Raw genomic sequence first — 23,797 nt, 5'->3', positions numbered from 1 at the left:
TTACAATGAAGGGGTTTATATTCAGTTTGCGAAATTTATTGGTAATGCCCAAGTGTGGGATTGTCGAAAGCCTTTGCCAAGTTGAAGTATTCTGTGTGCACAGATTTGTCCTAATCAATGGTGTGGTTATTTTTTTTTTTTCTTAAAAATCCACAAGATTCAACAGGCAGGATCTGTCCTTCATGAAGCTGAATTGGGTAGGTTCCAGGGTTTTGAGGTAGCCTGTGTCACTGAGGTCCACAATGACACGTTCCATGGCTTTACCGATGAAGCTGGTTAGGCTTATGGGTCTGTTATTCCCTGGGTCTGTTGCTAGCCCAATTTTGAGGAAGGGAGTAACCGTTGCTATTCTAAAGCTTTTCTATGTATATAAGGCTGCACCCTACAGCTGATCAGTTAAATTGCAGTGGCTGTGGAGCAGGGATGGATTATTTTGCAGGCAAATTATTTTCCCAGCGATAAAAATTCAAGTGGAGAATATTGAAGGGCAGTTTGTCACCACTGCTGTTTTGCCCTTAACCTACTTAATAGATTAGGATATGGTTACAGCATAACTTCCAAAAATCTACCCTGTTTAAAACTTCTCTTCTGCTTTTTTTGTGGATGATTTAAAATTGTGTAATTCATCAGATGAGGATCTGAAAGCACAATTAGAAGTGGTTAATATTCGCAGATACAAGAACATTTGGACTTTACAAATGTGTAAAAGCAACATTTTATAACTGAAAAGCTTCAGCACCAGAAAAAGGGAAAAATGGGGCGGTAAAGTCTTATAAAGGAAGTTAAACAGGTGGAATGTATAGATATGCGAGAATAGATGAAAGGGCAGCAATAAAACATGAACAGATGAGAATAAAGCTTGGTATGGGGGTACATCGGGAAAACTAAAGGCAGTATTGAAAACTATCCTGACATCTAGGAATAAAGCCCAAGCTGTAAATCAGCTTGCTTCTGTTCTAACTTGCAGCTTTTTTGTGATAGACTTCAAACAGCACTGAATCAATTGGACAAGAAAAATGCTTCATGCTTATAAAAATAATCTTAGAATGCACTCTGTCCCTCTGTTTGAAAGGAGGTGTGGGCCTTTTCAAAACTGACTACATGTACAGGTGTGTAATGCTAACCTCATCAGATCCAAACTTAGTGAAAGTTGTAAAGCACAAAGAAAATACTAAGATTGACATCTTTGCTTAGTTTAGCAGAAGCATTTCAGAATGGAGTGGTAATGGATATCCTACTAGAAGTAAATGAGGACCGTACTGCAGTCTAAAGTACCAAAAAAGTGAGCTAAGGAAAGGGGAGAAGTCTACAAATGTAGTGCAAGTTTAGAAAAATTGTAGAGCACCCACATGTCCCAGGTTTGATGCAGGAGTGGTTAAGGAGAGGTGACTTCTTACCAAAGAATGGTCTATTGGTAGACCAAAATAGTGGGGTAACATTCATGTTTACCAAATAGATGGAAAAAGTGGGAGACAAATGCAGGTTCTATTTAAAAAAATAAATAAAAAACTGGAAACAGTTGCACACCTTGTTGCTGTTTGCAGTTATGGCTCTTGTATACTGAAAGGTACAGTAATGTGGCAAGACTGTTGCACTGGGGATTGTGCAAACACTACAGTTTAGAAAAAGCTGACAAGTACTGGAAACATGGACAAAGCAGATCACATGGCATCACCCAGAAGTAACCATTAAGGCGGTGCAAGAAAACTAGGTACAATTCCAAGAAAAGGACTTGAATAGCATTAGTCATTGTAATAGCTGCACCCAGTGATTACTGCCTTGTATACAGAGAGGCGCAAAATTATAAAGTACTAGGATTTGTGAGCAGAAACACAACAGTGTGGAAGAGACTGGCATTTCCAGTAATATTGGAGAAGGGGTAAAGAATTTTCAAGCTGTTAATTATCCTGCCAAAACTTGTAATTGTGTATGAAATGTAGAATGAAACCATTATTGGTACATTGCATGTGTTGCAAAGAGCACTCTTAGCAAACACCAGAAACTGAAGAAATGCTCTCTTCATGGATGTTGATCATACCATGACTCGAGAATGGGGTCCGTTCCTGTCATGATTAGAAACCCAAAATATTTGAAGAAATTAGATTTTATAATTTATGCTGAAACCGAACAGGACCTCCTCCCAAGTGAAGGGGCACTGACCTAGGATACCACTGGATCCCTTTTTGTTCAAACTTTAACACTTTTTAAAGAAGGCTTTGCATGTCGGGCCTCCAAGAGTGTTTACTTGTATGTGAATTTTGTACTGGAAAAGATAACTTCTGAACTCTCAACCTAACTGCTCTGGAATTTATTTGAAAGACTGCCCTGCTGAGTGCTCTGATTTTTGGCTAGATTGATATTTGAATCAAGACCCTTCTGTCTACTCAGCCTTTTAATCTTTCATGGAGATAGGAGAATCTCTGAACCAATAATTACTTGACCTAAAGTTTTCTATGAATTTACTGTCGACTAGACTGTACAACTCGGGGTTTTCTCCTATCCAAAAAGAAGGGAGAAGGAATTATTCATACCCTGGATGCCTGTGCACAGCTGAGATATTTGGACAAAATTAAAAACTTTAGAAATTTTCATCAACTGTGTCTTTGATGAAAAGGTCAGCCAGTATCTAAAAATATTTTCTAGATGGCTATCACTTCAGTTTTGCTGCTCTAACCATGTCAGAAATCCTGCTCAGAATGTCAAGTCATTCCACTAGAGCAGTGGCCAATTCTGGCTTTTAAGGGTGGATTCTAGATCTACTCTTGAAGGCAGCCACTCTGTCTTCTGTTTAGAATTTCGCCAAGTATAGAGTGGATTCTGCTGTTGGAGCAGGTTTCAGTAGAGCTGTACTTTCTGGACTCTGGTCCTTCTCCAGAGTCTTTTCTTCATGAGCTTTACCAATTTTCCAATGTTGTGATGGCTAGTACAGCAGTGATCTAATGAAAGTAATGCAGGTGTGTAGCTTTTGTACCATAAAAGCAGATTTTCAGATCACTTTTGCAGTTCTAAGAACTACCCTACATCTAACTTATTTTTTCTTCTCTGTTAGGAGTGAGCTACCCTTACCTTTTCTCTCTTCTGACATAGTTCTTGGAGAGCTTTAGCTTCAGCCTTCCTTTTTAAGGCAGGAAAGTGAAGAGTGTTGGATGTGGGCACATACCTCTTACTAGAACATCCCCTCATGTAAGGGTGGATGTAGTATAGGAGGAGTGATCCTGTGGATTTGTACCATCTTGGTAGGATACATCCAGTATTGTAATGGATAATGAAATGGTAATATACTCAAATATGTACTGTTATGGTAGTTAAACTAAACTACTTTATTTTTCTATGACTACAGCCAGGTGCTTTCTAGGGCTGGTTCACTAGTGAGTACTAGGTTAGCTGCCCTTGTGGTTCATTTTAACCGTAGCCAATTTCCATTTCAAAGGTGAGACTCAACCTTGTACTCTAAGGTAAACTCCTTGACCATTATACCAACCCCTGCCCCATTGTGGCTAGTTCACTTCCTGGGTGTAAAACCTAGTCTCCCCCCCCCTCCCCCCCGGAGAGGCAAAAGTCTAGTGTTATGTAGTGGGCCAGTTAACCAGACCCAGTAGGCTTGGCTGCTAACCCTTGACATGCCTATCTGTTAAGACATCCCCTTGAGACGCACTGTGTGCTGCCTGCTCTGGAAAGCACAAGTACCTCCAAACACGTCTTCCCCCCTTTAGTACAGAGCAGCGGTATGTGCTCAGCAAAACCATCCTCTGGGTGCCAGACCTAGTACTCCCTCTAAGTGCAACCCTAGCAGGGCGTATGAGCCAATCCTTCCTCTAATGCAGGTGAACCATTGGTTGACTGCGTACTCCTTTCAAAACAGGGTATGTATTGTGCTACTTGAACACACACACACAAGGGTGGCATGTGTCAATGCAGGAAGAATAATATGCTTCAAAGATGCAGCTAATTAGTGCCCTTTTCAAAATGGCAATCAAGAACTATGATCAGTTGTTCCTTTATCAGTAGGATAAGTAAAAGGTGTTTGGGATGTAAATTATATGAAGACTGTTGTATGAATGTGTCTGCGTGTTTTTTTGTTTTTTTTTTGCGAAAGTAAATATAATTTTATAGCATCTGGTCCGGGTTGTATAAATTCTGCAACCTAGTTTTTAAAGATTGTAGTCCATTTCCACATACTCATGCTTTATCCCAAACTTTCATAATAGCATGTTAATGAACTTTAAATATAAAGGAGAGCTATGGGAATGAACCTTCTTTCTTATTTCAATAGCAGGATTTGACAGCTACAGAGGAGGCACCCATGTAGTCCAGAATGGTATTTACATCCAGCCAGCTTACCCTGGAAGAGATTACCCAGGAATGCCTTGTACGCAAAGGGTAAGTCATTTGACCTGTGCAGTGAATGTTGAAGCACTTTGTTTTAGAGTATTCTGTGTGTTTTGAGAGTACTAACGGAGCACACACATCATTTGTTCTCCAACTTTGTCTTAATTTTGGTGCTTTGATCTTTGATGTTTGTTGGTCCATATCCATTCATGTCTTCTGCTTAATTACTAGAATTGTTTTCAGCATCTTCTATGTAAGTTGAAAACTGGCAGTGGAGTATGGTGCACCTAGGGTGATAAACTTGTTTTAAACATCCTACTTGCCCTGCTCCCCCCTCCCCCCCACTACCCCAGCGGAAATGCACAAGATATAATTTGTCCTTAACCGCTTCAGTGTGTTCTGACATTTGCTTAAAATTTGGGGGCTTAAGTAGGCTCGACTAATACTGTACCCTATACTATTTGTTTGGTTTGACTTGTTCTCAGATTGAGGAGAGAGGAAATTTATTCCTCTCTTCCTTTTTAAAACTCTAAAGCTCTAAAAACATAAGGTACGTTTCTGCGGGGGAAAACAAATTGCAACACGTGAAAAATGTATTGTATTGCTTTGATATTTTTTGACGGTTGCTTGAGTTCCGGTTAACAGAGTTTACTGTAACTTGTCTGCCAAACTTGCTTTGTGAAAGTTTGTAGTGTAACTTGTTTGCTTGCCTGATCTCTTTAAATCCAAGGGCTACTTAAAATTTAATTTTTCATGCCTGTGACATGTTTTGACCCCTTATGGTAGATTATTTAACCACTGGATGTGTGTGTGTGCATTTACATAAACTATGTATGTGTGTGCACTGTATGTACAATAAGGCGTCAATTAACATCTGTCCTTGCCTTCGTATATGCATGCTAGTTCTCACTTTCCTTTGTCTGTTTTCTTCATGACTAATTCCCACTTAGCAGGGAAAGGGAAAAGTAACTAGACTCTCATTGTGCATCTTCTATAGAACTTGAATTAAAAGGCTTGCTGCTTCACAGCAAGATGTTCACCAGTTTGATTCTCAGTTGGGGTGCCTTCTGTGTGGAGTCTTCATGTCTTTATGGGTTTCCTCCCCCATTCCAAAGATGTGCAGTAGGTGGCTTGGACACTCTAAGTTGGCCATAGGTGTGTATGTAGTGTGGAAAAACTTAGAGGCAGTGTTGGCCACTGAGCAGTGTAAACCTTGGCTCGAGATTGCCACTGTGGAAGTGACACCCCAACGCCATGGGGAAAAGGGGTTGTGGATCGGTGGGTTAGTCTTGGTACTGTCATCCAGACAATGCTCTGATCCTGCTTGAAGGCTCATCTTTAAATTCTGGTGACTAATTCCATATTAGTATACCCCATCTACTTTTGTCATTTGGTCCTAGCACATCTTTATTAGATTCTGTCTCATACTATTTCCTTCACATCCAGACCATTAATACAGATTTAAGCAGTTGCTTTCTCTTGGCTATTCATTTGCTTTCTGCTTCTGTTAATTTCCCATTTTTAACTTCCTGGATAGAATGTCCTCGTCTGTGTTAAGAGATTTTGAGGCTCAAAAAAAAATAGTAATAACTACCCTGATAAATGAAAATGTTTATTAAGAACTTTAGAATGCTTTTGCTTTTGGGCCATTGCCTGTTCTCTTAGGTTGTATGCATAACCTGTATACTCAAGCTCAGCCAGATTGGTCACATAATTATATCTTTATCTGCCCTCTCCTAATTTTCCATTTTTCAGCTTCCTAGTGCTTGTATAACTTTTCAGTTCTACAGCCCTTCGTTTGCTACAAATTCCCTGTGGTGTAGTCAAATGGTTATAACCCAGACATTTTTTGCAGTTAAGTTTGGGCATAGTTCTTAAGCACACTTTTAAGAGAACATGTGAACTTGTTAAACATCCATGCTGTTGTAGCTCACAATATTACTGGTGGTTTATCATAATTCTGTGAAAAGTTGATTGTGATCTGCACTCTGTTCTATAACATCGTTTGTAAGGACGTTTGACGCCCTCCCATCTTAAACTCCTCCCCCCACATACATACATAGATACAATATAAAAGGGTGGTGGTTGAGTGGTTTGGGTGCCCCCCTTGCAAGTGGTGGTACTGAAGATGTTTTGTAGTTAGTTATGCTTGCATCAGATAGCATTATGTATTTGCATGTATGTTTTTTAGGACTTTTAACTGTTTTAATCACATTCTTCAATTCTAGCAATGTAGCTTTCATGTATTACATTCTGTTCTAGTGGCAGTTTCCACAGGGTTGATAGCTTTAAAATCAAGTCCATAGTATTTTATACATGGGATAAAAGCATGGTTTACCTTGGATCATATCTCGTGTATTTTAGTGACAGATCATAGAAGCAACGGTCATACATAGATCTTTAAAAACTTTTATACAATCTCGTAAAATATAGTGAGAGAATTCACTCTTAAGAATTACCTTCTAGTCTTTAAAACTTTTCTAACCCATTATTTCTATCCAGTCCTCCACCTCATTCTTTCCTTCTCTTTCTATCCCCTTTTTCATTTGGACCTTATTGCGTTTAGTTAGCTTGCACACTTGACTTGTTTTGATTTCTTCCCATAAAAATTTCCTTCTCTGATGCTCTTTCCCCTTCAGAATTACTAATTGTTCCTTTAATCCACCCATTACTGATATGACCTATTCGATTTTTTCCCTTTTTTAGACACATTGCAAAGCAGCGAGACTAACTCACTCTTACATTTTTGAGAGACTGCTCAGTCATATAGTAGTTTAACAAGTAGTTTATTATGTTTTCTGGGAGGTCACCAGGAATGCCTTTCACAACCTGATCTAGGTCCTTGTTGGAATTCTAGCTGGGGACGGCTCCAAAACATGCAACTCTAGTTACCTAAATCAAGATTACACCTCCAAATCCTGCCTGTACCCCAGGAAACATTTGTCTATTTGGTGTGTAAAAAAATTTATGTAAACACTCCCAGGCAAAAATCCTGCTTTTTCTGCCTTTACTTTTCGTGGTACTCTTCAGATGTCTTGCCATTTCTCCTTCCTAATTCTTACATCTGTGGCCTTTTCCTTCTAGGTACCGATATTTAGAAAGTCTCCCTTCCCCATGCTTTATTGCCTTTTACAATCTGTTCATTAGATTTTTTCACCCACTTGCTTTGTCTTTGCTTCCATTAGGGTTTGTACTAGTTTAAGTGCTTCTACTCCCATTTTTATTTATTCAACATTTGTTGCCTGGGATCGCCCCTGGATAGCCCTTTTTCAGTGGAGGCCCGGGGAGAAAAGCTCTATAGTCATTTTACTATGATAGCTAACATTTTTACAGAAAATGCATTTTTACAGTAAAAGTGTAAAAGAAAGCAATGTAAACCAGTACGTAACAGTGTTGCTGAAACTAATAATGAAGCAATAAAAAAGTTTGATACAGTGTAAATACTATATCAATCAGAGTGTGGAGGAAGCATAGTAATGTTTTGGTATTGCTAATGGAGGGAAATGAGACATGACTTATAATTAAAGTAAGACGTTAACAGTTCTTGGTATAGACACCAGTTATCAGCAAGTTAAGGAAGGCTATGAAGAGCATTGAGGTAGAGAGAGGAAGAGGTCAGTAGAGCAAGACATGAAGGGCAGGTAGGAAAGTATGAGGGACAGTAGTAAAGATTAAGTGGGGTCAGTACAGTGACGGGACCACTGACTTTTCAAGTGTTCCTTAGTGGCAGTTTTGACTTGTTTAAGTTGGTTGAGGGATCTAATTTGTATTGGCAGTAAGTTCCAAGAAATAGCGGGATGGTAGCTATAGAGATTGCATCTTATTTGGGTTCTGGCTCTGTGGAAGGTCTTGGTCAGAGTTTGTGTACCTTCATACAGTACCCATTTTCTGACTTTGAGATTTCTTCTCGTGTCATTCTTCAGCCTGCAATTCGCTATTGCTCCCAGTACTTTATTTTTTGCCTTTTTGAATACCGTTATTTTGTAGTATCCATTTTTGAATCCCAACTTTGCCATAGTTGAAACCCAACCACTTCTTTCACCCCTCTTATCTTCTCAAGTGCTCTTTGTAACTGCCAAAAACTATTACTGCCTAGTTTCTGACTTCAGATGAATGAAATGTCTGTCTCTTGGCAAAGCCATGTAATATTGGTGTCTGCACCATTTCTTTCCAATTAGAGAGACAGTTGGGCAATCTGTAGACAGCTCTTAGCTCTGCTGCTATACAATCTAGATTTGGCACATCTAATCTGCCTTCTTTGTTCCCAGCATTAGCTCCCAACTAACTTTAGTAGGTTGTCCATCCCATATGCATTTGGAAATATCTTTCTTGAGGATCACCCATCATTTCTTCTCTGGGAAGTAAATGAATGCCTGCCTTGTATGTAAAATTAATGGGTCTAAAACATTTTGACGACTTGGTTTCTGTGAACCAAATAAATCTTCAATGTTTCCCAATTTTATTTAGTTCCTATTTTTTTTTGTCTTTAGTTTCCTCTGAGTCTTGGAATTTTGCCAATATCCACACTCCTAAATGTATCATATTTTGTAATGCTCCAGTAAATTTGTAAAGATTATTAACCTATATGAGGGTGTATAATTTACACAGTTTGTTTTATCCATGTTTATTTTGTAGCCTGCTGTATCCTTGAATTAATATCTGGCATAAATGAGGTAAATCTCTATTGTGGCCAGTCAAAAATTCACAACTGCAAACATTGCTAACTTTATTTTAAGGACCATCCATTTGTTTGTCTTTTATTTGCTAATGATTGTAAATATCAAGAAAACAGATGGGGGGACACCCCTGGTTCTTACCTCTAACTATGCAAAATTGTGTGGTCATACTTCCATTCTTCTTTATTCTTGCTTTAGATCCCTCGTACATACTTTTGCATGGCTTGTATTAATTGTGAAGGGAAAGCTCACCTGATTCCTAGTAATGTCAAGGTAGTGCACCATGTCTGATGCCTTTTTGGAGTCTCTTCCCATCATTAGTGATTCGTTTCTTTTTTTTTTCCCGCTGTGCATCCCTATGAATTATGTTTAACACGAATGTTGTCAAATGTTTGATCAGATGTTATCTTTGTCTGGGTTCAGCCTGCAAGGTTGTCATGTCAGACTGTCCAATGCTGGCCAGCTTTCAAAGACTTCAGCCCACCAGGCTTTGCCTCCTCTATTCAAAATCCCCCCACTTCATCAAATCTAGCTTGCTGCTATTCCAAACAGCAGCTTGGCTGTGTGCGTGATACAGTGTATCCTTTTATAAGTTTTTCTGAGAATTGGCTCTTGTACCTTGTGTTCAATTGTTAGGTAGTTTGCTTATGTTGGTGATGGGTTTAGAGTTTTGTCTTGGTAGGTTGCATCCCACCCCCACCCCCAACTAGAGCTGTTCTTGTGGTGCTTTATTGTGTTGGGATTAGTTTAGATAGGGTTAGGTTGGATAGTTATGGATAAATGTTTTAAAAAGTGTATTGCTTGTTTTTTCTGAGATGGAAGCTCATGCCTGCTGTGCGACATGTATTCCATCAGGGCTGCTGTTCTTGAGAAGTCCCCTTGTGCTATTTGTGTGGGCTTCGGTCATCATGTCATTGAGAGGAGGGCTAAGTTTATGCTGGGGGGTGGTCTCTCTTTCCTTTGGGTGACTCCTTGGCCTCTTTTAGCAAAGGGGACAAGTCTGCTCATAGAGGGGGTTCCAAGGACCCTGAAGTCTCCAAGGAGGACAATAAGTAGTAGACACCCCTCGTCTGCCGTGGATGTTTCTGGCAGTCAATATGCGAAGATTCCAAGACACTAGGATCCCCCAGCAGCCTCTAATCTGCTGTCTGTTAAGACAACTGAGTCGAATGCCTTCAGGACCAATATCTCAGGACCGATCTATGGTTCCTTTACCTCAGAACTTCTTTTGGCTCCATTTGCTTGCAAGGTCCCTTTCTCTGCCATTAGTATGCAGTGCCATTTCCTAGCAGTAGGAGCTGTTTTGGGGCAGACCTTTTCTCCCTTCCATTGGCTTCCTTGTCTCAATCATCTTGGTCCATTGTGAGCTTGAAGACATTGTAATTAAAGCAGTTGATGCACTCCTTTTTACAGGCACAGTTGGACATCATTCCATAGTCTCTGGACCCTCACCCTGAAGCGTTGGCTCCTTTACACTGGTTTCATTCACTGGGCCCTACACATCTGAAGTCTTTGAAGATTGTCATCTTCCATTCCTTAGGATTGAATCAAATGGCTTTGCTGATCTCTACTGCAGTCCCTAACTTTGTTTCCTTTATTATGGCAGTGTCTGAGCCAGGTGGACTTTGCGGCTGACAGGTCAAGGCAGGGTTCTGCAGGTTGGGTTTGATTCCTATTTTGGGGTAGTCTCTCCTGCTTGGGCCTTTGCTGTCAGTAGTTTGGCCCCAGTATCTGTGTTGACACAGGGTAAAAGGGTTCAGGATTTTTGTGCATCCATGGAGTATTGAGACCCCCAGGTCTTTTGGGTCTATTTGGCCTGCCTCTGCCTCTACTTTTAACATTGTAGAAAGGTGGTTGTTAACTCAGGAGAAGGGAGTGGACTATTACAACTGCTGTCTCCCCTTTTGCTACATCATGCCTGTGGCTGCTACTCAGCTTGCTCTGGAACAGCTCGCCCCAGGTTTTAACCAATCTGCCCTCCGTGTAGGGCCCCTGGCCTCTTCCATTACTCTGTTGGTGTCTTCAGGGTGGAAAGTATCTGGTAAGAGGCAGGGAATGGACTGCCAAAAGCCCCTGCTCCAGAGGGGTTTGTTTTTGGAAGCATTTGGGTTGGGCCCATCCATGTCCTGGATGGTTCCCCCTCTGGATGCACTTTGACTTTGTGTCCCAGAGGATGTGAAAGGAGTGTCCCAGAGGATGTGAAAGGAGCCCAATACAGTGAAAACTATCCCCAAAAAGCCTGACAAGATCCTCCCCCTCCTAAAGATATACTGCTGTGGATGCAGTTGTCATGGCAGCTGCCCCTAAGGAGGGCATTTTGGAGAAGAGTCCCCCAAACAGTCTCAGGCACACTGAAGATGTTAAATTATCTAGCTGACTTGTCTAGGCTTCAACATTGCACTGTCAGAGCTATCAGTAGTAAAAACAAAAGAGACTGGAGACTCAGCTGTCCACCCTGCATCCCATTGCTAACTTGTCCATGCGTCTGCTTTCCAACACAGCTGATGGCATGAACTGGGTGGCTGGTGCAAACATCACTATGCATCACTATGCTTGGATGAGATGGTGTGATTTTTGAAGACTACTGTAAGGCGTCCTTTATCAGCTCCCTATTTGATGGCTCATTCAGGCCAAAAGTTAAGGATACGTTAACCAGGAGTGAGCATGACTGAAAGATTGTGTCTGCTGCTGGAATTCATTTTGCTACCCCTCAATGGACCTTCCCTTGGAACCAGACTTGGGGGGGGGGGGGTATTTTTTTCAGGAAAATATTAGCAGAGGCTCCTTCTGAGGGTTCTCCACGCAGCGGGGGGGGGGGGTGTCCTGCCACAATAGACACTGCCCTTGCAGCAGGAGTGGTCCACAGAATCAGGGCTTCTGTGGAGTTTTCTCCAGGAGGCCCGTTCATCCACTTTGATAGTTTGTCGGACTGTCCTGCTCTGGAGCCAGTTGTGACTGGCTGTACACTCACAAGCTTGGGTGGCCATCACTTTGGGCACATGAGTATGGAGAGTCATATGCAGAGGCTATTAAGTTCCATTTTTACAAGTTCCAAGTGCAGCTCCTAAATGCCTTACAGATGCTCCCCCCATCAGAGAAGAGCAGCAGCCATCAAAATGCAGAAACCGCTAGCACATGGTCATCCAAGTGGTCCCACCAGATGAAGGATCCAGAGTTTACTCAAGGTTTTTTAGTGCCAAAGAAAAACAAGGATTTCAGGCCAGTCCTGGATTTGAGCAAGTTGAATAAGTGTTTGAAGACATTACCAGATGGTCACTCAAAGTCTTTTTCTGTCCGGACTACTGAATGTGCTCTATCTCAAGGACACTTGTGTAAAGATTGCAAGCTGTTCCAGGAGATTTCGGTGATTGTTTTTTTTACTCAGTTTTATTTTCAATTAAATATAACATTTACATAATATTTTTAAGTATCATTTTAAACTATATACAATATTTGAAACAAACTGCAAACCAAGTAACTTGAAAAGACCAACGAATTCAATTCCAAAACACCAGCCAATTATGAGACACCACAAGTTGTTTTAGCGCTTTCATTCACGTTTAATATCCTGTGAACTTCCTCAAACAACTTCACCATCTACTCAACTGTTTAAATATCAAATAATTTACATAGAATTTACATAATTGATGAATCAATCAAAAATTAGACATGTACCACAAGCAATAAAATGCTGTAAAAAACTTATAAAATTATCTACCAAAAAACGTAAATATTTAAATGTAGATGTTAAATATGTATAATATAATGAATGTGTTTTTTTGATTTATGTATTCATCTCTAAAAAACATTTCATTTCGTAATAACTTGGGCATGTTTGACACTGGGCTAAATATACGACCAAAGTGCTGTGCTATTAATAGAACAGGTGCCATTAACATTAGAGGTACCTTTTCCTGTCACTGTTGCAAACAGTGTAGATACATCATTAATTCATCAGCTGTGTATTTTCAACATTTGCATACCACTTATTGGTTAAAACATTATTACACTTGTCATAGCACTTTGGTCATATATTTAGCCCAGTGTCAAACATGCCCAAGTTATTACGTAGGGATGACCACAAGAACTTTAAAAATTAGAATTAGTGAACATCTTTTAGCCATTAAAAAGAAAGATTTAAATAATGCTTTAGCTAGGCATTCCATTTGTTGTAATGAATTCAAAAAGTTTACATTTGCAGTTATAGTGTAGACAGTGACATTTTTGGTGGAAATTTTAAACTTTTATTAGAATGCAAAGAATCGTTCTGGCAAATATATTTAGGAGCTGATAGATCTCCTGGTCTTAATGAAACAATAAATATGAAATGTTTTTTAGAGATGAATACATAAATCAAAAAAACACATTATATTATACATGTTTAACATCTACATTTAAATATTTATGTTTTTTGGTAGATAATTTTATAAGTTTTTACAGCATTTTATTGTTTGTGGTACATGTCTTTAATTTTTGATTGATTCATCACATTAATTATGTAAATTCTATGTAAATTATTTGATATTTAAACAGTTGAGTGGATGGTGAAGTTGTTTCTGAGAAAGTTCACAGGATATTAAACGTGAATGAAAGAGCTAAAACAACTTGTGGTGTCTCATAATTGGCTGGTGTTTTGAATTGAATTCGTTGGTCTATATACAATATTTGCATTAGCCTGACACTGTATATTAGTAAATAAAGAATTGACAGATCAGTTAGTTATAATATTAATTATTGCAGTGTGTCCAACAAAGATATAACTTTCTTCCATGGATTATTTTGTAGTTCTTTGATTTTTATTTCCATCTATGCAGTTGTCCTCAAAGTGTAGAATTCTTCAAGGTAGGTGGTGTATTTGAATTCCACCTTCTGGTTATTCATTTCCTAGGTATAGCAAGTATTGTCCATAACAAATACATATTTGTCTTACTCAGATAGGGACCTTCATTTACATTTAATATAATCAATGCTTTAGTTAAGGTAAAAGATTCATTAAAGCTTTAAAAAGATTAATTCCATTCCAGTGTGATTTAATTTTACTAAATTCATAAAATTCCAGTCTGCTTTATCTGACTGTTCACACCTCCAGTAAAAAACATTTGAGGTAGAACTGATCTTAATTCTGTCTGGTGTTAAGTGCTCTATAAGTATTTCCAATTAAATATTTTCCAGTACTGTGTGTTGAGGTGTAACTGATAGTACGATGTTAGACTTAATTTCTTTTAACTGTAGTGACTGGCCTTTTATGAAGAACTGCCAGTATGATGGTTTGGAAATTTTGTTAACTCTTTGTATGTATTTGAAATGGAATTTTTCTTTTCACAACTATTATAAATGTATATAGACAACTTATTAGATTTGGTGCATCTTTAAATGAGGAATTATTGATCTGCAGAAATCTTAAGTGTATGTTAGAATGCTTTGTAAGGTTAACCAGTCCGGTGTTGGAATATTGTAAGTAGTTTTTATCGTGTATATATCTAAAACATTTAATTTTTTACACATTAAAACCTGCATAAGAATCCGTTTTGTTCCCAGGAAGTTGTTTCCCTATATATTTTGAGGAAAGTTCTTGGTGATGGTAAACGGGGCTAAAATATTCCTGAGATTCTGTCTGAAAGCAGATTATTACAAATCCAGAGCACTGCTATTCTCACCACTGCCCCCAGGTGTTCACAAAGTATATGGCAGTGGTATCAGCTTGGCTCTGTTTTAAGGGTTCCAGATATTCCTTACCTGAGCAATTGTCTCCTAACTGCTCTGACGAGAGCATCCCTGGTCAGGGCAAGGGACACCTTACTCCAGCTTTGCACTTATGAATCAGTCAGCTATCAAAGTCTGGTCTCCATCCAGTTCAGACCCTAGAGTTTATAGGTTGTCATGTTTCCAGATTTGCAAAACTTCTGGATTATTGAACCTGTGGTGTCTGGCTGGTTCTTTGCATTCTTCCAGGAAGCCTCCAGTATATCTTTTCAGGCTCTTGGACCACTTATACAAATGATATACAAGAAATAAAAATGCTATACTTTTGAGGGACTCTGTGAAGCTACTGGATGTTGGCAAGAAAATTCTTATCCTTGCTAATCTGTGCTGTACACTTATACAATGTCTTTGTAATGTTCCTTTTAGTCATGTGGGTGCATGCTTCAGGTACGGAGTTAAACCTGGCTGGCTTTTGTAGAGATTATTGCAGAGTTCAGTTATTTTAGATTGAGATCTCCAGGAAATTAACTTTGTCATGGTGGGTGAATTTTAAGAAATCCATAGATCCACTTACATACTCCTAGAATTTTTTGAGGTCCTGTGTGCCATCCAGGAGCGGCCTTAGGTCAACTTGTGCCCTAGGCAAAAGGGCTCCACGGCGCCCCCCACCACACAATTTGGTGCTCCCATCCTAGTCTACTAACACCAAATAAATACTGGAAAAGCACCCCTACTAGAGCAGCCCTAGGCGGCCGCCTAGTTGGCCTATGCCTAAGGCCGGCCATGGTGCCATCCCATATGATAAAAAATATCGTCTAAAGTGTAATTAGCATTTAATTGTTAAACTGAGGTAGCATGTTTGCAAGGCTGGGAGACATGACAGTGCCATAGCTATTCCTTTTTTTTGTAGAAATTCTGGTTAAGCAGGAGTGTGCTTTCCATTAAACAGAAGGCACCAAAAACATTTGTACACCAAGTTAAAACCATTGTTGTATGATATTTTAATATTAATTGGGAAAGTTGCTGTAAGACTATTATAAAACTGGTTCATTCAGCTGAACATAGTCTTGGTTAATAAGTACTGGAACAAGGGCTTAACACTGGTAAACATTCTAGCGTAAACCAGATAAACATACTTGCAGAGTTGCAGTCACTATGGATTTACTACCACCACTGCTAAGCTATTTACTGTCCTTTCATTGCCACTTGGATGCCAGAATTTCCCAGACCTTCAAATTACTAGTTAAAATATAATTAATCAGCTGAGGAGATGCTGCTGTCTTGTTTCCCACAGATAAACTGGTCTGTGTATTAGGCAACACAACTGTAGTAGCTGTTGCTATTTTCTGTAGTCTTGTGCCACTGTAATTGTATCCACTAAGATGAATGTGCATTTCTTTGTTTCCTTGTAGTGCGTTTGTCCTACATATATAACACAAGTGAACAAGTGATAGCAAGAATCACATAATTAAAATGTTTTACTAATTCCATAATCTTCCAGTTTTTGATTCAGTATTAATTTTTGTTTGTTTCCATCCACTTGTCTTTTGCCACCTGTTCTAGTTCTCTGTTCAAATGCCAACATATTTCATGGTTGTTCTCAAACTGATTGCAAACTAATACTTTTAAATAACTTGTAAAACACACTGTACATTTTATATTGAAAATGTGTTTTACTGCTTTATTGTACTGTTTTTATATTCTCTTTGTTGAGCTTTTCTCCCTGGGCCTCCACTAAAGACTGCAGTAGCTCATTTGGACTAACCTGGTCAATAAATGTCATTTTTTGATGCCCCCAGATAAATGAGTACTTGTGCAGTGTATCATGACTTGATAGTTAAGCACTAGCTTTTCTTAAGCACAGAGCCACCACCATCAAAGAGGTTGATACAATAAGCAAGTCAAATTTCAGTGGAAAGATGAACTTAAATCAAATGTGAGATTGTGAAAGAGAGAGCAGCAATAGTCCCACTCATATTGACCCCAGTGTAAAAATGGATGGTCCAGAAATAATGAAGGGAGGAACAGGGAGCTGGGAAAAGAGCGAAAGTGGTTTGAAAAGGGCACAATGGAGAGAGAAAATAGGGGCAATTAACTAAGGTTTATTCAGCGATCTAGCCAGTGAAATCCATTAGGGGTCTCTTCTGATACAGTCATTAAACGTTGCTGGTCTCAAGTTTTGGACAGCATGAAGTATGAATGAGAGACGTCCAATACACATTTTCTAGAATAGCTTTCTAACAGGTATGCAGTCCCATACATTTCAAGAGCAGGTGTAGTCTGTACTTTGCTGAAAAGATTGCAGATGTCTTGTCTTTGGAATGCATGTGAAATAGGGTTTTCCATATTATGGATTCTGGAGAACTAGCCCTTTGCTCGCTTAAAGTAAGGGAAGACTTGCATCATATGTCCAAAAAGGACTTGGTAAGGGGAGTCAACTTCACCATATGGGGTATACCTATATGGCAGTTCTGAATGTCCGTCTGAACTTTCATTTCTGTTAGAGCATTTCCCAAACTGTTCTTTTTCTAATGCAATTAGTAAAAGATGCAACACCAGTTGTAACTCTACATGCAAGAATAGATGGAGTACCTATGAACAAACAGTATAACTTGTATTTCATACTTTAAAAAAAAAAAGTTTCAATGCTGCTATACATTTAATCTTGATAATGAAGCAGTTACATTGGAATGTTTTTAAATTGGTTTTAACTGCAGGCATTCACTGTGGGCAGGGTGGAGGGGAGATCAAGCTGTGAGCTTTCGCTTAAAACGGACTCCAGATTCATCCATTTGGGTATTAATTCCAAGGTGTCCAAGGGTTTTCTTAGACCAAGGAATGTCTCTGGATAGTGGAACAGGATGACTAAAGCTCAGTATGAACTTCTAGAGATAAATGCATCAGGACAGATAATTTATTAACTTTAAGCCTCTTGGAATGTAGGAAGATTTGCACACCCTAGGAAACAGATTACAAAGGATAGGTATTATGGTCACATGACTTCAAGAAATTTAAAAATTGCAGACTCTTATCTTGAATCAACACAGTATAATAAAGTACCTGCATACATACCATAAACCAGGAAGGGGAAGATGTAGCACTATTACTATTCTGCAGGTCACTTAATGTTACAGATGGAGAAGTTGAAGTAAGTGGGGAAAAGAGGTGCTATGGGACAGGTACAATAGCCAAAAGTAGATGGGTTATAAGAAATGTCTGTGCACCAAACTGAGATAACCTAACTTTTTTTGAAAATATGCTAGAGGCATGGGAACAGTTGATTAGATGGATGTACAATTTGCTATACTGTTGAATGATTTAGTTTTACAGTCTTCATTGGATAGACTGTATAATAAAGGGGAACCACATAAGACAGCACAAAAGGTACCCAATGCATGACTAGAACTAAGGAGATAGTGTGATACTTGGTGCATGTATGAGACTAAAGTGTAAGTTGCATTCTTGAGAGACCTGACTAAACAAGGCAGCAGATTAGGTCTTAGTCTTGCAGGAAGTAAAAGGGGTAGAAAAGAAGGTGGATATAGGGAAAAGGCATACCTCTGACCTTGCTATGGTGATGGGATATTCAGTTCCCACAGGACTTGTTGAAAGTACAACATTGGAAGTATGCTGGTTGAGGATGTAATAGACAGGAGTATTGATACAGATGGAAAATTCTGGTTGGAAGGATGTAAAGCTGCTATAAGAGGAGAATTAAGGGAGTGGAAAGGGAGGTGAAAGAGATGCCAAATATAATGGCAGAAGTACAAACTACAGGACATCTGAAGGATAGTTATTGCTGTTGGAAGTGAAAGACCTCTTGCTGGCTAGAGAAATGATATGCAAGTTGTAACTCTACAACTTTGACTTGACTTGCAAAAGAATTAATTAAAAGGGTAAGTGCTTGGTGGCTTAAGAGGAGATCCAAAGCAGATTGAATGGGTATTTAAGACCTGGACTACTGAAGTGGTAGATGAGGTTGAGGATGAAGGTGAAAAAAGGAATACCATCAGGGAGGCATTTGGTAATTACTGCGTTGAATTCTACATGGGTAGTTGTCAGGTGTGGGACTGAAATTATGTGCTAGCCTGTGCAGTAGCTTCCAAACAAGAAGAGTGTCTGGCTAAGAAAATGTTAGGACATGAGACCAGAAATACAATACTCTGTCAAATAAGACAGAAGTAGATGGGTTCTTGGGAGAATTCTGTAAGGGGTCAGAAACAAATCACTCCGTTTGGACAGGTATGTATAATAAAAATGTGGAACAGGAAGATTCAAACCAAGTAAATAAAGCAGTGGTAGTGGTATTACAAACTCTACAGAAATCTGCCCACAAGTCCACAATTTTAAAACAGTTTCTCTGATAAATGTTGATAAAATTATAGCAAAAATGTTAGCTGAGAGGATTCTCACTAATGTAATTGAAGAGGGAACAAAATGAGTATGTTCCGGGCAGAGAAATGGCTATAATCTGGTGGAATTTGGCAGCCTTTTTACACCGGTACAGAGGAAGGAATGAGGGGGGGGGGTAGTTTTGATACTGTAGTGTTCTGTTAATTGGAACTTTTTGTTGGAGCACTAAAAACAGAATTTTAAAGAAAAGGTACCTGTAAATGGCTAGAATGGCATTATGAAGAGGCTGTTTTCTGTGTGGATAAATGGACCATCAAAGAAGAGAAGCATAACAAGGGGAACTAGACAGGGCTGCCCAATGGTCCCCAAGATTGTTCCCATTAATTATGGAAGAGTTGGCTTTTTTTTTTTTTTTTTTTTTTTTAGGAGAAATGACAGTTGTGAAAGATGCTTATTTGTAAATGGCCCAGTGATGCAAATAATGGAAAACACAAACACACTGGCTATGTTTGAGGGGGGCTAGGGTAGATTCTGGACTTCAATATGTCCAATTTATGGGCTATTGCACTGAAGGATGGGGAGCAAATACTGCCACCTGGGGGGGGGGGGGTCTTTAAGAGAAAATATTCCCAAAATGCTTCACCGTTGATGGGTAAAGACTAAATGGAAATGTGATGGGAATTGATCCCTTTTGTTACAATTTAGGAAGAATGGGGAGGGGGATTCAGACCATTTCAGGGAGAATCATTGCTGTTATAATTTGTAGGGAATATGATTTATCCACAGTGGATCTTTTTATTTGAACAGCTTAAACATATAGGTACTCTACAATACTGAAGTGCAGCATCATGGCAGAAGTGGGCCAATATAAAGAAATGAAGGGCAAGCCTCATATGAGGATTTTTAAGTAAAAGGAACAGCAGTTTGGATTAGACTCCTGAGAATATGGATTGGGGGGGGAGTACAGCTAAATGAGGAATGGGAAGAAGTTTAAGGTAGGGTACAATTGTGGAAGTGATCATGTTTTAAGCAACATGTTTTGGTGTTGTCCAGTGACAAAAGTGAGTTGGGGCTAAACTTAGTAGAGACTTGTATGGAACATTTTCCAGATGGCATACACAGGGCTGGAGGTTATTGCAGATAGTCCAGGAATGCATGAATAAATAGGTTTGGACTATGGCTACAAATATGTCTTTAGCAAGAATATGCAAAACTTTATTACAGGGCACTTTTTTTTTACCTTGGACAACTACCTTTTGCAAATGAGATGCAGAATTCTACCATTTAAAGAATGCTTCTAGGAGGATACCTGTGGAATGGGGGGAAAAATTGTCTTCCCCAAAATTGAGGTAGTTGCTCCTGTCTGGGCAGATCTGTATGTAGCAGAGTCAAAATCTTTACTTTTTTTCTTCCCATCAATTTACGTCCCAATACCTGGTCACTTTATATTGAAAGTACTTTCAAATAACCTGGCAAATGTGTTCTTCTTATTGCAGCGATCTCTTGTTGCCAAAAGGGATTTTTAACTGACATTTACAATTGTCTTTGTAATACTAAAGCCAGGGAAAAATTCCAGTCTCTCAACTTCACTTAACCTTTCCTGCAGTGTGCTCGCAATCTATCAGTAATGTTTTATAATCACAATTCTAGACGCCTATTTTAACCTGCCTTTCTACCCTTCCTTCTCATATACTATGAGTTTGCTTTCTGGAAATCCTGGTTCATTTAAACATAGCTATTATATTGGATGTTTCTCTTTGTTGACTGTCCTAGTGACTTCAGTGGGGTTAGTGCCCTATATAGCCAGTCACAAATCTGCTTTTAGGGTAGTCCCTTATCCATTGCTAAAACCCATCGATATTGGCTGTTCTCGCATGAATGAAGTTCAGACCAGTACAGAGCCACAGGAATGAAATGTTTAATCATGCACTGAAAATAGAACTATTTCATTTTTCTATTTACTTAGTGGTCTGGGTGATCACACTTTATATAGTGAGCAGATTGCTGCCAAAAGAAACACATTTGGGCACACTACTTCCCTTTTCCAGTCATCCTTTTTAGATCCAGTATTGCTACCAGCTGTTTCTTTGAAGACCAGGAATATGCAACTGGGAAAAGCCCATTTTAAGCAGAAGCACAGGAAGGAAAGCTGTAGCAGATAAATTTAAAATACTCGTGACAAAACCGATTTTGCAAAGACTATGTAGTTCTTAAGATATCTAGATGCATACAAGTAATTGTTCTGTAGTAACTCTACAAAGGTAAAAACTAATTCTTCTCTGAGATGCATTCAGTATAAAATATTCGTATGTAGACATTACATGTGCAATATGTAACATAGACTGATAATGACTTACAAGAGGGATAGATTCATCACCCAAAGACTCCCTATGCTGTGGAATAAAATCCCGGTATATGTGAGGCAGAGCACCTCGCTGGCCTTGTTCAAGAGAAATCTTGACCAATGGATGGGAGATCGCAGATATACCCCAGGGATTACCTCAGTGTCACTGCTCAACAGAGGCACAGCAAAATAATGGGTATAGTTCCCCATACTAAAGGGGTGGCGTAAGCCACAAAACTATGGGCTAGGCTTGTAAATGCCCTCGGGCAGATAGCCTAGTATGAACCTATGAACCTAAGACATGGGTAAATGATTAAAATACAGATGAGAAATAGAGGTAAGGAGTGTTAAACTAATTGGTGGGTAGGTAACAGCAGAAGCTAGGAGATTTAGAAGAGGCACTGTGTAGCTAAATCAAAGAGAGGATTGAGAATACTAGGGTACATGCTAACAATGTTTAATAAGAGTGGTGGAGAGAGTTAGGAGGAGACAGTGAGACAGTCAGAAATTGAAGTATTAAGTGTGAATTGATAACGCGCTCTCATGTAATTTGGGATACGAGCTAACAAAGGAAATGGAATTAACCAGCCAGCTGAGGAGTGTGTGCACATCCATATGTAGTTTGGTTGGTGTTTTTAGTAAGGGTTTGGATGCAAGTTTCATGATCTTTTAGGTACGTTGGAATGGTGTTCAGAGTTTGCATGTGTAATGGGAGTATAGTGAGTCACTTGGTATGTCTCTACCTTGGAGAGTGGTGCTGCAGGGCAATTCTTAGTGCTGTACATACAGAGCTAGTGTGTTTCACACTTTACAGCTCATGCCATATCTGTGTCATTGTGCATATGCAGCTGCTCAACCATGTGTATTCTGAATTTCATTTTGCTGTTCTGCCATTTTTTTCTTGATCAGGGAGATCTTTAAATTTATTCTTTCTATTGTGGATTTCTACTGATGTGAAACCCTCTCTTGTTCAAAGGCTGGAACTTTACCTTGGATCATCTTAGTCCATAACCTCTCAGCTGGGTAAGCACTTGCTGTGCATCTAGGAATGAATTGCATCCTACAGGAAAGAATCTTTTTAATTGCAAGTATATAATGAACCTTAGGGGACACTGTCTATATAGCCTCATCACCAACTACCAGACAGAGCAAGTTTGTGTACATACTGTCCATTGAAGAATTATCTGTGAAGTACCTCATTTCTCCAATCAGGAGCTTCACCTCCTTTTTCCAAAAGCATAAAATCCTGATCAGGGTAGGGGGTCCTTTTGGGATTGTTTGTCTGAAGTAAATGTTCTGTGATCTTTCAGTAAGTATTTTTGTGTGCTCATCCACAGTACAGTTTGCTTTCTTATGAAATCCATAAAATTAAATCCCTATGCTTTCTGCAGTTGGTAAAACCTAGGCTGTCCTTGCCCTATCCTGTAACATTTTAACTGAGTGTTGATGCTGAGGTTCCATTTCCATAATTAGATTTTCATCGTGTTTCACTGTTGCAGTCTTGACTGTAGGGTTCTCCCCTGCCGGCAGGCAGTCCTCGGTCGGCCAGAATCCCAAAGTCTGGGTCCGGCGTCGGCTGTTCAGCCATGCTCCCTGACGTCAGAGCGCCAGGAGTACAAAGCTGACAGCCGACGCCATGTTCTCCAGTCTTTCTTGCCGTGCGGTGATAGCAGTTTGCAAGTGCCAGTCGGCTGACTCCTGACTATCTTTAGTGAACAAACTTCACTCCGAAGACTTTCTTCTCCTACTCAAAGCTAAGTACCTCGTTGGGGAAACTTTTTTCTTGCCCTCCAGTCCGATGTCAGAAAAAGTTAATAATTGTATTTCATGTGGGAAGCAAAAACCTCATAAGGATTTTCATTCTTACTGTATTCCTTGCTTAGGCCCTGACCACGACGTAGCTAGTTGTCGGTTTTGTGCTAGATTCAATCAACGTACAATTAAACGAAGGTACGATTTTGCATTTCATTACTTCGGTAGGCGTTTTAATTACAAAATGTCGGATACGGTTCCGGCTACCGGAGTTCACAAACGACACAAGGACAAAGACGGGCCTCCGAGGTCCAAATCTGACGATATCGTACAAGCAGAGCCAGCTTTAGGTTCGGCCGTCGTCAATGAGGCGCTTTTGCAGTCCCTGTCGTCGGCCATTTTGGAACCGATGGCCAAAACGGACTCCCACGAGGAGCCAACTAGGCCTTTGAATATTTCTGTTGCAGGACCTTCGGACAATGCTCCTTCAGATGGGTCCAGAGCCGCTGTGCAGGTACCGGCTTCCAAAGGGGTTTTCAGGCCTACTCTGCTTCTAATAAAGGCAAATCCAAAGACAAAGGCAAAGACTCCTTCCAAATCAAAGACTGCAACACAGGCCTCTTCTGATCCGGCTCCCAAG

General features: G+C 39.6%; 1 protein-coding gene across 1 annotated transcript in view; it reads left to right on the top strand.

Moving 5' to 3' along the window:
• LOC122814995 (caprin-2-like) overlaps window positions 1-23,797 on the top strand; it is a 784,601-nt gene that overhangs the window by 701,025 nt on the left and 59,779 nt on the right. The window contains exon 6 of the mRNA XM_044087250.1: window positions 4,274-4,380. Within this exon, the coding sequence (XP_043943185.1) occupies window positions 4,274-4,380 (107 nt within the window). The remainder of the gene's footprint in view (window positions 1-4,273; window positions 4,381-23,797) is intronic.

This window comes from Protopterus annectens, chromosome 11.part0 (assembly GCF_019279795.1).
Source record: "Protopterus annectens isolate FY-2018-M chromosome 11.part0, PAN1.0, whole genome shotgun sequence".
In the NCBI taxonomy this organism is placed as follows: Eukaryota; Metazoa; Chordata; order Ceratodontiformes; family Protopteridae; genus Protopterus; species Protopterus annectens.
The sequence above is the reverse complement of the archived record's forward strand: the minus strand, read 5'-3'. Positions and strand labels throughout refer to the sequence as shown.